The sequence below is a fragment of the Mytilus edulis genome, chromosome 13, assembly GCF_963676685.1.
Source record: "Mytilus edulis chromosome 13, xbMytEdul2.2, whole genome shotgun sequence".
NCBI classification, from domain to species: Eukaryota; Metazoa; Mollusca; class Bivalvia; order Mytilida; family Mytilidae; genus Mytilus; species Mytilus edulis.
Genome location: NC_092356.1, coordinates 48272832 through 48290431, shown reverse-complemented (window position 1 = coordinate 48290431; position 17600 = coordinate 48272832). Strand labels below are relative to the sequence as shown.

The following is a 17600-nucleotide window of genomic DNA, read 5'->3' as shown; positions in this document are numbered from 1 at the left end:
CTATAATTCAGTGGTTGACATTTGTTACTGTATATTATATTTGTATCTTGTTCATTGTTTCTTATTTAAGTCAGGCTGTTAGTATTCTTGTTTGAATTGTTTCACATTTATTATTGCAGGGCCATTTAGAGCAGACTATTCTGAATTGGTTTTGCTTATGTTTGAAGGTTGTAAAATGATTTAAAGTTGTGTAATTTAGTCTCTAGTGGAGAGTTGTATCATGGTCAATTCTACAACATCATCTTATAATAAATATTCAAATTTCTCCATTTTATAAATGCTGCCTTCATCAAGTTAAGTCTTCTGTATGCACTTTGATTGGCTAATAAGACCTAACAACAACCTACAAAATTCAAGGTCAATCACACTACCACGAGACTAATGTTGATTGCCTAATAACATCGAACAACAACCTACAAAACTCAAGGTCAATCACACTACCAAGCGACTACTGTTGATTGGCTAATAGCATCAAACATTGACCAACAAACCTCAAGGTCAATCAGACTACCAAGAGACTACTGGTGATTGGCTTATAACATCTAACAATAACCTACAAAACTCAAGGTCAATCACACTACCAAGAGACTACTGTTGATTGGCTATTAACATCAAACAAAGACCTACAAAACTCAAGGTCAATCACACTACCAAGAGACAACTGTTGATTGGCTAATAACATCAAACAAAGACCTACAAAACTCAAGGTCAATCACACTACCAAGAGACAACTGTTGATTGGCTAATAACATCTAACAACAACCTACAAAACTGAAGGTCAATCACACTACCAAGAGACAACTGTTGATTGGCTAATAACATCAAACAAAGACCTACAAAACTGAAGGTCAATCACACTACCAAGAGACAACTGTTGATTGGCTAATAACATCAAACAAAGACCTACAAAACTCAAGGTCAATCACACTACCAAGAGACAACTGTTGATTGGCTAATAACATCAAACAAAGACCTACAAAACTCAAGGTCAATCACACTACCAAGAGACAACTGTTGATTGGCTAATAACATCTAACAACAACCTACAAAACTGAAGGTCAATCACACTACCAAGAGACAACTGTTGATTGGCTAATAGCATCAAACAAAGACCTACAAAACTGAAGGTCAATCACACTACCAAGAGACAACTGTTGATTGGCTAATAGCATCAAACAAAGACCTACAAAACTCAAGGTCAATCACACTACCAAGAGACTACTGTTGATTGGCTAATAACATCAAACAAAGACCTACAAAACTGAAGGTCAATCACACTACCAAGAGACAACTGTTGATTGGCTAATAACATCAAACAAAGACCTACAAAACTCAAGGTCAATCACACTACCAAGAGACAACTGTTGATTGGCTAATAGCATCAAACAAAGACCTACAAAACTGAAGGTCAATCACACTACCAAGAGACAACTGTTGATTGGCTAATAACATCAAACAAAGACCTACAAAACTCAAGGTCAATCACACTACCAAGAGACAACTGTTGATTGGCTAATAACATCAAACAAAGACCTACAAAACTCAAGGTCAATCACACTACCAAGAGACAACTGTTGATTGGCTAATAACATCTAACAACAACCTACAAAACTGAAGGTTAATCACACTACCAAGAGACAACTGTTGATTGGCTAATAGCATCAAACAAAGACCTACAAAACTCAAGGTCAATCACACTACCAAGAGACAACTGTTGATTGGCTAATAACATCAAACAAAGACCTACAAAACTCAAGGTCAATCACACTACCAAGAGACAACTGTTGATTGGCTAATAACATCAAACAAAGACCTACAAAACTCAAGGTCAATCACACTACCAAGAGACAACTGTTGATTGGCTAATAACATCTAACAACAACCTACAAAACTGAAGGTTAATCACACTACCAAGAGACAACTGTTGATTGGCTAATAGCATCAAACAAAGACCTACAAAACTCAAGGTCAATCACACTACCAAGAGACAACTGTTGATTGGCTAATAACATCAAACAAAGACCTACAAAACTCAAGGTCAATCACACTACCAAGAGACAACTGTTGATTGGCTAATAACATCAAACAAAGACCTACAAAACTCAAGGTCAATCACACTACCAAGAGACAACTGTTGATTGGCTAATAACATCAAACAAAGACCTACAAAACTCAAGGTCAATCACACTACCAAGAGACAACTGTTGATTGGCTAATAACATCTAACAACAACCTACAAAACTGAAGGTTAATCACACTACCAAGAGACAACTGTTGATTGGCTAATAGCATCAAACAAAGACCTACAAAACTCAAGGTCAATCACACTACCAAGAGACAACTGTTGATTGGCTAATAACATCAAACAAAGACCTACAAAACTCAAGGTCAATCACACTACCAAGAGACAACTGTTGATTGGCTAATAACATCAAACAAAGACCTACAAAACTCAAGGTCAATCACACTACCAAGAGACAACTGTTGATTGGCTAATAGCATCAAACAAAGACCTACAAAACTGAAGGTCAATCACACTACCAAGAGACAACTGTTGATTGGCTAATAGCATCAAACAAAGACCTACAAAACTGAAGGTCAATCACACTACCAAGAGACAACTGTTGATTGGCTAATAACATCAAACAAAGACCTACAAAACTGAAGGTCAATCACACTACCAAGAGACAACTGTTGATTGGCTAATAACATCAAACAAAGACCTACAAAACTGAAGGTCAATCACACTACCAAGAGACAACTGTTGATTGGCTAATAACATCTAACAACAACCTACAAAACTCAAGGTCAATCACACTACCAAGAGACAACTGTTGATTGGCTAATAACATCTAACAACAACCTACAAAACTGAAGGTTAATCACACTACCAAGAGACAACTGTTGATTGGCTAATAGCATCAAACAAAGACCTACAAAACTCAAGGTCAATCACACTACCAAGAGACAACTGTTGATTGGCTAATAACATCAAACAAAGACCTACAAAACTCAAGGTCAATCACACTACCAAGAGACAACTGTTGATTGGCTAATAACATCAAACAAAGACCTACAAAACTCAAGGTCAATCACACTACCAAGAGACAACTGTTGATTGGCTAATAACATCAAACAAAGACCTACAAAACTCAAGGTCAATCACACTACCAAGAGACAACTGTTGATTGGCTAATAACATCTAACAACAACCTACAAAACTGAAGGTTAATCACACTACCAAGAGACAACTGTTGATTGGCTAATAGCATCAAACAAAGACCTACAAAACTCAAGGTCAATCACACTACCAAGAGACAACTGTTGATTGGCTAATAACATCAAACAAAGACCTACAAAACTCAAGGTCAATCACACTACCAAGAGACAACTGTTGATTGGCTAATAACATCAAACAAAGACCTACAAAACTCAAGGTCAATCACACTACCAAGAGACAACTGTTGATTGGCTAATAGCATCAAACAAAGACCTACAAAACTGAAGGTCAATCACACTACCAAGAGACAACTGTTGATTGGCTAATAGCATCAAACAAAGACCTACAAAACTGAAGGTCAATCACACTACCAAGAGACAACTGTTGATTGGCTAATAACATCAAACAAAGACCTACAAAACTGAAGGTCAATCACACTACCAAGAGACAACTGTTGATTGGCTAATAACATCAAACAAAGACCTACAAAACTGAAGGTCAATCACACTACCAAGAGACAACTGTTGATTGGCTAATAACATCTAACAACAACCTACAAAACTCAAGGTCAATCACACTACCAAGAGACAACTGTTGATTGGCTAATAACATCAAACAAAGACCTACAAAACTCAAGGTCAATCACACTACCAAGAGACAACTGTTGATTGGCTAATAACATCAAACAAAGACCTACAAAACTCAAGGTCAATCACACTACCACGAGACAACTGTTGATTGGCTAATAACATCAAACAAAGACCTACAAAACTCAAGGTCAATCACACTACCAAGAGACAACTGTTGATTGGCTAATAGCATCAAACAAAGACCTACAAAACTGAAGGTCAATCACACTACCAAGAGACAACTGTTGATTGGCTAATAACATCAAACAAAGACCTACAAAACTCAAGGTCAATCACACTACCAAGAGACAACTGTTGATTGGCTAATAGCATCAAACAAAGACCTACAAAACTCAAGGTCAATCACACTACCAAGAGACAACTGTTGATTGGCTAATAACATCAAACAAAGACCTACAAAACTCAAGGTCAATCACACTACCAAGAGACAACTGTTGATTGGCTAATAACATCAAACAAAGACCTACAAAACTGAAGGTCAATCACACTACCAAGAGACAACTGTTGATTGGCTAATAACATCAAACAAAGACCTACAAAACTGAAGGTCAATCACACTACCAAGAGACAACTGTTGATTGGCTAATAACATCAAACAAAGACCTACAAAACTGAAGGTCAATCACACTACCAAGAGACAACTGTTGATTGGCTAATAGCATCAAACAAAGACCTACAAAACTGAAGGTCAATCACACTACCAAGAGACAACTGTTGATTGGCTAATAGCATCAAACAAAGACCTACAAAACTGAAGGTCAATCACACTACCAAGAGACAACTGTTGATTGGCCAATAACATCAAACAAAGACCTACAAAACTGAAGGTCAATCACACTACCAAGAGACAACTGTTGATTGGCTAATAACATCAAACAAAGACCTACAAAACTGAAGGTCAATCACACTACCAAGAGACAACTGTTGATTGGCTAATAACATCTAACAACAACCTACAAAACTCAAGGTCAATCACACTACCAAGAGACAACTGTTGATTGGCTAATAACATCTAACAACAACCTACAAAACTGAAGGTTAATCACACTACCAAGAGACAACTGTTGATTGGCTAATAGCATCAAACAAAGACCTACAAAACTCAAGGTCAATCACACTACCAAGAGACAACTGTTGATTGGCTAATAACATCAAACAAAGACCTACAAAACTCAAGGTCAATCACACTACCAAGAGACAACTGTTGATTGGCTAATAACATCAAACAAAGACCTACAAAACTCAAGGTCAATCACACTACCAAGAGACAACTGTTGATTGGCTAATAACATCAAACAAAGACCTACAAAACTCAAGGTCAATCACACTACCAAGAGACAACTGTTGATTGGCTAATAACATCTAACAACAACCTACAAAACTGAAGGTTAATCACACTACCAAGAGACAACTGTTGATTGGCTAATAGCATCAAACAAAGACCTACAAAACTCAAGGTCAATCACACTACCAAGAGACAACTGTTGATTGGCTAATAACATCAAACAAAGACCTACAAAACTCAAGGTCAATCACACTACCAAGAGACAACTGTTGATTGGCTAATAACATCAAACAAAGACCTACAAAACTCAAGGTCAATCACACTACCAAGAGACAACTGTTGATTGGCTAATAGCATCAAACAAAGACCTACAAAACTGAAGGTCAATCACACTACCAAGAGACAACTGTTGATTGGCTAATAGCATCAAACAAAGACCTACAAAACTGAAGGTCAATCACACTACCAAGAGACAACTGTTGATTGGCTAATAACATCAAACAAAGACCTACAAAACTGAAGGTCAATCACACTACCAAGAGACAACTGTTGATTGGCTAATAACATCAAACAAAGACCTACAAAACTGAAGGTCAATCACACTACCAAGAGACAACTGTTGATTGGCTAATAACATCTAACAACAACCTACAAAACTCAAGGTCAATCACACTACCAAGAGACAACTGTTGATTGGCTAATAACATCAAACAAAGACCTACAAAACTCAAGGTCAATCACACTACCAAGAGACAACTGTTGATTGGCTAATAACATCAAACAAAGACCTACAAAACTCAAGGTCAATCACACTACCACGAGACAACTGTTGATTGGCTAATAACATCAAACAAAGACCTACAAAACTCAAGGTCAATCACACTACCAAGAGACAACTGTTGATTGGCTAATAGCATCAAACAAAGACCTACAAAACTGAAGGTCAATCACACTACCAAGAGACAACTGTTGATTGGCTAATAACATCAAACAAAGACCTACAAAACTCAAGGTCAATCACACTACCAAGAGACAACTGTTGATTGGCTAATAGCATCAAACAAAGACCTACAAAACTCAAGGTCAATCACACTACCAAGAGACAACTGTTGATTGGCTAATAACATCAAACAAAGACCTACAAAACTCAAGGTCAATCACACTACCAAGAGACAACTGTTGATTGGCTAATAACATCAAACAAAGACCTACAAAACTGAAGGTCAATCACACTACCAAGAGACAACTGTTGATTGGCTAATAACATCAAACAAAGACCTACAAAACTGAAGGTCAATCACACTACCAAGAGACAACTGTTGATTGGCTAATAACATCAAACAAAGACCTACAAAACTGAAGGTCAATCACACTACCAAGAGACAACTGTTGATTGGCTAATAACATCAAACAAAGACCTACAAAACTCAAGGTCAATCACACTACCAAGAGACAACTGTTGATTGGCTAATAACATCTAACAACAACCTACAAAACTGAAGGTCAATCACACTACCAAGAGACAACTGTTGATTGGCTAATAGCATCAAACAAAGACCTACAAAACTGAAGGTCAATCACACTACCAAGAGACAACTGTTGATTGGCTAATAACATCAAACAAAGACCTACAAAACTGAAGGTCAATCACACTACCAAGAGACAACTGTTGATTGGCTAATAACATCAAACAAAGACCTACAAAACTCAAGGTCAATCACACTACCAAGAGACAACTGTTGATTGGCTAATAACATCTAACAACAACCTACAAAACTGAAGGTCAATCACACTACCAAGAGACAACTGTTGATTGGCTAATAACATCTAACAACAACCTACAAAACTGAAGGTTAATCACACTACCAAGAGACAACTGTTGATTGGCTAATAACATCAAACAAAGACCTACAAAACTCAAGGTCAATCACACTACCAAGAGACAACTGTTGATTGGCTTATAACATCAAACAAAGACCTACAAAACTGAAGGTCAATCACACTACCAAGAGACAACTGTTGATTGGCTAATAACATCAAACAAAGACCTACAAAACTCAAGGTCAATCACACTACCAAGAGACAACTGTTGATTGGCTAATAACATCTAACAACAACCTACAAAACTGAAGGTCAATCACACTACCAAGAGACAACTGTTGATTGGCTAATAACATCAAACAAAGACCTACAAAACTGAAGGTCAATCACACTACCAAGAGACAACTGTTGATTGGCTAATAACATCAAACAAAGACCTACAAAACTCAAGGTCAATCACACTACCAAGAGACAACTGTTGATTGGCTAATAACATCTAACAACAACCTACAAAACTGAAGGTCAATCACACTACCAAGAGACAACTGTTGATTGGCTAATAACATCTAACAACAACCTACAAAACTGAAGGTTAATCACACTACCAAGAGACAACTGTTGATTGGCTAATAACATCAAACAAAGACCTACAAAACTCAAGGTCAATCACACTACCAAGAGACAACTGTTGATTGGCTAATAGCATCAAACAAAGACCTACAAAACTGAAGGTCAATCACACTACCAAGAGACAACTGTTGATTGGCTAATAGCATCAAACAAAGACCTACAAAACTGAAGGTCAATCACACTACCAAGAGACAACTGTTGATTGGCTAATAGCATCAAACAAAGACCTACAAAACTGAAGGTCAATCACACTACCAAGAGACAACTGTTGATTGGCTAATAACATCAAACAAAGACCTACAAAACTGAAGGTCAATCACACTACCAAGAGACAACTGTTGATTGGCTAATAGCATCAAACAAAGACCTACAAAACTGAAGGTCAATCACACTACCAAGAGACAACTGTTGATTGGCTAATAACATCAAACAAAGACCTACAAAACTCAAGGTCAATCACACTACCAAGAGACAACTGTTGATTGGCTAATAACATCAAACAAAGACCTACAAAACTCAAGGTCAATCACACTACCAAGAGACAACTGTTGATTGGCTAATAACATCTAACAACAACCTACAAAACTGAAGGTTAATCACACTACCAAGAGACAACTGTTGATTGGCTAATAACATCTAACAACAACCTACAAAACTCAAGGTCAATCACACTACCAAGAGACAACTGTTGATTGGCTAATAACATCAAACAAAGACCTACAAAACTCAAGGTCAATCACACTACCAAGAGACAACTGTTGATTGGCTAATAACATCTAACAAAGACCTACAAAACTCAAGGTCAATCACACTACCAAGAGACAACTGTTGATTGGCTAATAGCATCAAACAAAGACCTACAAAACTCAAGGTCAATCACACTACCAAGAGACAACTGTTGATTGGCTAATAACATCAAACAAAGACCTACAAAACTCAAGGTCAATCACACTACCAAGAGACAACTGTTGATTGGCTAATAACATCAAACAAAGACCTACAAAACTCAAGGTCAATCACACTACCAAGAGACAACTGTTGATTGGCTAATAACATCTAACAACAACCTACAAAACTCAAGGTCAATCACACTACCAATAGTCAACTGGTGAAAATAAACTCATCATAGATACCAGGACTAAAATTTTACATGAGTGCTTTGTCTTCAAAAGACTCATCAGTGACGCTCAAATCCAAAAATGTTTAAAAGGCCAAATAAAGTACGAAGTTGAAGAGCATTGAGGACCAAAAATTCCTAAATATACAATAAATATATAATGGAAGACTAGAACAGTATTTGAAATTTTAATATTTTCTACAAAACATATTTTAAACTGTATACATTTTATACTTTCAATCTACGATTACATGTAGCTTTAATCTACACTATACATATATGAAACTTAATATAAATAACATTTGTACCTGAACTGAACATTCTAGACAATTTTTTCCATGTGGTTTTTAATCAGTTTTAAAAAAAAGGTGAGCTAAACATATGACCAAAATCTAAACTCAGGAGAATCAGTAGAAATTTTGCAATTACAATTATTAAATGGATGTGCTGTTTTTGTTGAAAAAAATGTTGTTTTAAAACTTGCACCCAAAAAAAATTTAACAGAAAAAATATATCAATGTCCATTAGGACTTTTAAAATTTCTTACTATAACCATATGAAATCTTTTTAGGATTTGAGGTATTAAAGTTTTATTTGAAGTTTGGAATATCAGGTATTTCTTTTTTGGGAAGATATGTATGGTATACTTTTAATTTTAAATGAAATGGAAAATCTTCATTATCTTCAGAGGATATCTGATTCAAGAAATGAAATGGATGTTGGATTTCTTTCTTCCTTAAACATCAGACAAAAATTGAAAACTTCACGTTTAATTTTATATGAATTAAATTCAACACATCATTTAAAGTATCTACCATCTGGTACAAAAAAGTCACAAATAATTATAAATCTCTCTAAAAGTTGGTTGCTATCACTTTTTCTTCACACTGAAGTAACTATTATTGTCCCAGACTCTGTTGTGACGGTATAAATCAAAAGCTCTAAAATGACTAGCTGTAGATAAAGATTCTGATGGAGTTGATAGACCAGGAAGTGAAAACTCTCCTTGTTCTTTTTGTAACTCTGTGGTGAAGAATTCCATCAAATCTGGTTCATTGGAATGTTTAACTGTCTGTAAAAAAAAATATTTGATGAATAAAACAAATGATAAGACCATATAAATTCATCTCAACTGTTAGGTTGTAACCACCAGTGTGGCATTTGCTTACCTTTTCAGAGCACCTGAAACCACCCCAAGTTATTGGTAGTGTTCATGATTCTCAAACTTTAGTTTTTCATGTTGTGTTTTGTGTTCTGTTGTTTGTCTTGTGGTTGTTTACCTTTTTTCCATGATTTTGTCAGTTTGTTTTAGACTTCCTAGTTTGAGTGTCCACTTGGTATCTGTTGCTCTCTTTCAGTTTCAGATAGTTACTAATTTAATAACTAGATATATGCAATGCAACTTTTATGCCATATTTGTATTTGGTGCATGGTACATTTTATGTCTTGCTCTATGCAATAAAATAAAATTGGTTATGTTTTTTCAATTGTACGGGCTGCATTTGAATATTTATATTGTTTACTTTTTTTTTCATACATGTATGTGTGTATTGAAATTTGATACAGTATGAGATATGTAAAGGAATTTTGTTGAAAACTGTATGTTGACTGCTGAATGACTTTTGCATTCCTCTAAAATATACACCAAATCTCCTTTTATTCATATTTATCTCAAATCAACTATGTTATTCCCATTACAACATACCTGAGATTTGGGTCTGCTTGTTTTACTTGATACTTTGCTAGATTTAGTCTGCTCCACTTGATTACATAAGTCCTCCACAGGAATTTCCAGGCTTACCAATCCACTAAACATGCTGTCTTTTGTGTTCAGTTTTGATGTAGCCTGTTAAATATAAAGAAATTACTGGTATTTCATCAAATGATAAAAACAACAGATTTATTAGTATAATATTCCTTACTTTAACTTAATGTTGTCTTCAACCACTCTTTAGCATGTACCCAATTAAATTATGTAGATAAGTTAACACAAATTACATTGTACATGTTGTATGTAACAATTACTTAAACTTTTGTGTATTTTCCCCATGGATCAATCCTTCTGTAAAAAGATAGCACATGTACAATGTATTCAATGATTTATAAATACATGTATATAAGCTTTTCCATAAAAAATTGAAAAAGGCAAAACAGGCAAAATGTATAAAAGCACTGATTATTTATCAATTTTTGAAAATTGTAAATCAAATTTGAGATGTATTTTTTCTGGTTTTATTGGGTTTCACGGCTGCTGCATGGTTTTGTATACCATACATTTCTTCACATGTAAGTTCAATTTTTAAGAAAACCTTCTTTTTGATATTGTATGACAAAATAAACATGAAAATCTGAATTAAGTAAACATTTGTTAGTCTTGTATTATTTTAATTTTAGTTCTTGTGTACAATTTGGAAATTAGTATGGCGTTCATTATCACTGGACTAGTATATATTTGTTAAGGGGCCAGCTGAAGGACGCCTCCGGGTGCGGGAATTTCTCGCTACATTGAAGACCTGTTGGTGACTCTCTGCTGTTGTTTTATTTGGGCGGGTTGTTGTCTCTTTGACACATTCCCCATTTCCGTTCTCAATTTTATTAAATTACTCCATCAGTGGTTACCATTGCTGTCATAATCATATTCATAAGTTGAAGATTATATATATCTTATTAATATTCAAGAAATATTGTGTCTTTTATCCATGTTCCAAAACATAATTTCATATCACCAAGGGCTTAGGCATCATGCAAAATCTTAAAAATTGATTCTATTAACATGATTATTAAAGCCTTTTCAAATCTTACCCATTTCGTTGACATATTTTTACTTCAAGTTGCAAAATTGAACCTATTTCTATAACTTATTATTACCTTTTCTGTTATTTCTGTTTTCTTAGTATCTGACAGTTGTAATTTCTTCTCTAAAGCTTTTGCTACATCAATTTCACTGTCTTTTATCTGCTGTAGTTCTGTTCGCATCCTTAAAGTACTGTTGTACTCAGGCCTTTTAAACACATGTTCATATTCTGAGTTGTCTGGCATACCATCCGAAAATGGATAATTATAGTCTGATAAAGGAGGCTGTCCAGCCGTCTCTCTTTTTACTTTAACTTTGCGTTTTGGGGCAGAATCTCCTTGACCTTTTATATGTACCTGCTCTTTTTCAGAGTTGGAAGAAGAATCTGGTTTCTTAATGTCTTTATGTTTTGATCTGGTTTCCTGAGTTTTATGATTTTGTATATGGCAGACAGGTCTGGTATCAGTTTGTTCATTGTATATAACTTCAGGTAACACTGAGGTTTGTTCATGTTTACTGATAGTATCTGTCTGATCCTGATTTGTTGATTTTTTGTCAAAATGATCAGCTAATTTCATTTCCTTTGATTGGTCACTGCCATGCAGAGGAACATAAACAGTTTTATTATTCACCTTATTTACTGTATATTGAGTTGGCTTATTTTTAGATTTGTTTTCACTTTTAGACGAGGAATCAATGAGATCCTTAGCATTATCATCACTATACGATGCTGGTTTGTATGGCTTTCCTGGTCGACATCTTGAAAACAGAAACGAAGACTCCTCATCCCCACCCTCACTTGATCCTCTAGAGTCATCCAATTCAAATCTTACCCTGTGTTGACCCTTGAACTTTCCATCTTCACAAACCCCATTTCTTAAATTACTTTTATGTTCTTTATCATTGGGTTCTAAGGCTTTTTCTGGGGTCAAGGTTAAGTCCAAATCAGGGTCAATTAAAGTGTTCCTGTTTATTTTGGTTGGCACAGGGGCATTAAACTGTCTTCCTTGTAGATTGTTTAATTTCCCTGCTGATGCTTTTGTAGGTCTTTGTTTGATGCTATTAGCCAATCAACAGTTGTCTCTTGGTAGTGTGATTGACCTTCAGTTTTGTAGGTTGTTGTTAGATGTTATTAGCCAATCAACAGTTGTCTCTTGGTAGTGTGATTGACCTTGAGTTTTGTAGGTCTTTGTTTGATGTTATTAGCCAATCAACAGTTGTCTCTTGGTAGTGTGATTGACCTTGAGTTTTGTAGGTCTTTGTTTGATGTTATTAGCCAATCAACAGTTGTCTCTTGGTAGTGTGATTGACCTTGAGTTTTGTAGGTCTTTGTTTGATGCTATTAGCCAATCAACAGTTGTCTCTTGGTAGTGTGATTAACCTTCAGTTTTGTAGGTTGTTGTTAGATGTTATTAGCCAATCAACAGTTGTCTCTTGGTAGTGTGATTGACCTTGAGTTTTGTAGGTCTTTGTTTGATGTTATTAGCCAATCAACAGTTGTCTCTTGGTAGTGTGATTGACCTTGAGTTTTGTAGGTCTTTGTTTGATGTTATTAGCCAATCAACAGTTGTCTCTTGGTAGTGTGATTGACCTTCAGTTTTGTAGGTCTTTGTTTGATGCTATTAGCCAATCAACAGTTGTCTCTTGGTAGTGTGATTGACCTTGAGTTTTGTAGGTCTTTGTTTGATGTTATTAGCCAATCAACAGTTGTCTCTTGGTAGTGTGATTGACCTTCAGTTTTGTAGGTCTTTGTTTGATGTTATTAGCCAATCAACAGTAGTCTCTTGGTAGTGTGATTGACCTTCAGTTTTGTAGGTCTTTGTTTGATGCTATTAGCCAATCAACAGTTGTCTCTTGGTAGTGTGATTGACCTTCAGTTTTGTAGGTCTTTGTTTGATGCTATTAGCCAATCAACAGTTGTCTCTTGGTAGTGTGATTGACCTTCAGTTTTGTAGGTTGTTGTTAGATGTTATTAGCCAATCAACAGTTGTCTCTTGGTAGTGTGATTGACCTTGAGTTTTGTAGGTCTTTGTTTGATGTTATTAGCCAATCAACAGTTGTCTCTTGGTAGTGTGATTGACCTTGAGTTTTGTAGGTCTTTGTTTGATGTTATTAGCCAATCAACAGTTGTCTCTTGGTAGTGTGATTGACCTTCAGTTTTGTAGGTCTTTGTTTGATGTTATTAGCCAATCAACAGTTGTCTCTTGGTAGTGTGATTGACCTTCAGTTTTGTAGGTTGTTGTTAGATGTTATTAGCCAATCAACAGTTGTCTCTTGGTAGTGTGATTGACCTTGAGTTTTGTAGGTCTTTGTTTGATGTTATTAGCCAATCAACAGTTGTCTCTTGGTAGTGTGATTGACCTTGAGTTTTGTAGGTCTTTGTTTGATGTTAATAGCCAATCAACAGTAGTCTCTTGGTAGTGTGATTGACCTTGAGTTTTGTAGGTTATTGTTAGATGTTATAAGCCAATCACCAGTAGTCTCTTGGTAGTCTGATTGACCTTGAGGTTTGTTGGTCAATGTTTGATGCTATTAGCCAATCAACAGTAGTCGCTTGGTAGTGTGATTGACCTTGAGTTTTGTAGGTTGTTGTTCGATGTTATTAGGCAATCAACATTAGTCTCGTGGTAGTGTGATTGACCTTGAATTTTGTAGGTTGTTGTTAGGTCTTATTAGCCAATCAAAGTGCATACAGAAGACTTAACTTGATGAAGGCAGCATTTATAAAATGGAGAAATTTGAATATTTATTATAAGATGATGTTGTAGAATTGACCATGATACAACTCTCCACTAGAGACTAAATTACACAACTTTAAATCATTTTACAACCTTCAAACATAAGCAAAACCAATTCAGAATAGTCTGCTCTAAATGGCCCTGCAATAATAAATGTGAAACAATTCAAACAAGAATACTAACAGCCTGACTTAAATAAGAAACAATGAACAAGATACAAATATAATATACAGTAACAAATGTCAACCACTGAATTATAGGTTCCTGACTTGGGACAAGCACAGACAGTATGAAGAGGGGTTAAACAGGTTAGATGGAGCACAAACCCTTCACCTTGGATAATGGTGTAACAGTACAACATACGAACACACTATAAATCAGTTGAAACGAGCTTAATTTATTAGATTGGTACAAAGCAGAAAAATAAGTAACAAAAACACAGACTGGATGTAGGAGGGTAATTATACATCCTAACAACAATAAAAAAAAAAAAGGCTTTTAGTACAGATCTGAGAGTACCCACAGTTACTGACTGCTAGTTTAAAGCTAACAACAACAAAAAAAACAGGTACACATCCAAAATCTAATGGATTTAGTGTAAAGACGTCAATACCAGTCAGAGAAATAGACCGTGTGCAATACCAAAACACAGGTATCCATAGAGTATACATATCTCTCAGTGAATATTTGTTTTCTGGACATTAAAGGTCTTACACTGTGAATAATCTTTCAGGTTGAATCATAAAGCAAAGAAAAAGGACTGATCCAAACATTAAAGTTACATATTTCTAATCCAATGTATGTATGGATTTTTACTGCATGGTATGTTTAAATATTCACCATTCATTCCTGTAACTTGATTTGTAATCAGAGTTGTAATAACATTAATTCAAATCCCGTCAAAGAAAAAAAACACCAATTTGCTATCACAAATTTGCAGGTCTAACAGTTTGAATAAGTTTCAGACACAGTATTTATATTATATTGAAACAATATATGTTTATATTTACATGTACAAGAAATAGTGCCAATAGAATTAATTAGAACATACCATTTATTCGCAATCAATATACTTATAAACAATAAGATATGGTATGAGTGCCAATGAGCCAACTCTCTATTCAAGGCACAATGTATAAATGAAACATTTATAGGTTAAAGCAAGGCCTTCAGTATAGAGCCTTGGCATACACCGAACAGCAAGCTTTAAAGATCCAAAGAGCGTTCATTTCTAATACTTGTATCTAGATAATTCCACAGTTTAATATTAGATGGAATAAAAGGGAAACTCTGCTTCGAGTTTGGACTTTTGGTATATCGTCGCTGTTATACAAAAACCTCGTATCTAAGGTTTTGATTATTTTACACCAGGCAGTAAAAACTGAAATCTTTTTATCGATTATTTAGATTTAATGTGTATGTTCCACTGTATGCGAAAATATCTGATCTTCTAACCAATAAATTACCAAGACGAGCAAAAATGTCTGCACCTATATTGTATTTTAAAAGCTTTTCATATTATTTCTAAGCTTTATTAGCTTTGAGAACCTAAAATTGATTCAGTAAACTGTAGCTGTTATGATGCCAGCTGCCGTGCCGTGTGTTTTTCTTTTGAGATACGATATTTTCGAACAACAAAATGTCTCACCAATCCGACTACACTTTTTCGTCACATGTCAGAATTCAGGTTAATGATTGGTTAGAAGATCAGATATTTTCGCATACAGTGGAACATACATATTTAATTCTAAATAATCAATAAAAAGATTTCCACAAAAAATTGAGATACGAGGTTTTTGCATAACAGCGACGATATATTTCAACCTTTTCGTAGATTTTTATTGTTTGTTTTAGTGAAGGTAGGAGGTTTCAAATATGATAAGTGTTCTGGAACATCTATATTCATATTCTAGTTTAAAAAAAATTATTTGTTCCTTCTGATTTTTAACTTTTCCCATCCCGATTCCAAATAAAGTGATTCTAAATGACGCTTTTGATCTCGAGTAGCTCAGATATCCTGAACAGCTTCTTCGCTTCCTATGTTAATTTGCCTGTTTGTTTCCAAAGATTAGTTTTTTCTATACTTTCTTCCAATGGTACACATGCATGTGGTCCAACGTCCTGTTTGGTTATCTATCCAAATCTTACATTTTTAGCTTACCTGACCCAAAGGACCACGTGAGCTTTTCTCATCACTTGGCGTCCGTCGTCGTTGTAAGCTCAGGAATTGGAACCTTGATTTCGTCTCACTAGAATGACTCTTCTTTTTGACGATTTGTACTTTTTCTGTGATGTCTAAATCGAAAGTTGTTTTTTTGTCGTTACTTTCGACAAATCCATTCATATATCTATAAAATCATTACTTAATTTTACAACACCATTGACGAGAGATGTTCTTTTGCCGTATACATTCCGAATTCAATATACGAAGAAGTCTGATGATTCATATTCCTCTGTGTTGGCCTAAACTCTCATCTTGAGTAAGTCAATGTTTGCTTGAAACGGAATTACGGTCGTACACCTTTTTAATATTTTGATATTTCTTCGAAAATTTGTTTAATTCATAATTCGATCATGGAAGAATTTTAAGAAGATCAAATATGAAATGATGGGATATCGTGTTAAGCATGCATGGGTCTGATTTCTTGACAAAACACTAATCATTGATGCTCGCATCGAAAAAGTCGATGGGTTATATAAAATACGAGATGACGAGCATTGGGAACCAATATGTCTAACACGTTATTAAGATGACCTACAACGTCAGTACCCAGAATCTATGCTTCGGGATTATCGTGTATTATTCGAGAAGTTTCTTGTTGAATATTAACCAACAAAGCCTTGATACCTTCCACTGAAATTTTTTAAAAAGGGACACCAAGACGTTCTTTGAAATACCCCTGGTTCATCAAATTTCTGTTCAGACACTGATGACGTTTTACAAAGTCTGAGCAGGAGCAATGAATTCTACCCAGAGATTGTAAAAAAATCTCATCAAGCATGCCAGCCTTATATTTTGTACGTCAGACGCGAATCAGGTTTATCTTGCAGATTTGGCAGTGACATCACTTAATTATAGTTTATGATCTATTTCATCATCATTGTTATCAAGGTGATATTCTATTATACGTAAAGTTTTGCATCATCCATATAAATCTTAAATGCAATTAGATCACCTTAAATAAGTCTCTAATTTATCTCTATTTTTGATAAACTGTCTGGTTTCTTAATCTTTCGTGGCTAATACATATTTGGATTGAGCGCTCCTAATGAAGATATATCCAAAAGAAAACGCTTCAGACGCATGACATTTCTAAAGTCTTGGTTTCATATTTTATATTTTTC

General features: G+C 35.1%; 1 protein-coding gene across 1 annotated transcript; it reads right to left on the bottom strand.

Annotated features, from left to right (window-relative positions):
* Positions 1–8897: 8897 nt before the first annotated feature.
* Positions 8898–16448, bottom strand: LOC139500365 (uncharacterized protein DDB_G0284459-like). The gene is made up of 4 exons (XM_071289107.1): positions 16417–16448; positions 11592–12576; positions 10429–10569; positions 8898–9795 (listed from the first exon to the last, which is right to left on the bottom strand). The coding sequence occupies exons 1-4, from the start codon at positions 16446–16448 to the stop codon at positions 9595–9597; spliced, it is 1359 nt and encodes a 452-aa protein (XP_071145208.1). The 3' UTR covers positions 8898–9594.
* Positions 16449–17600: the final 1152 nt, after the last annotated feature.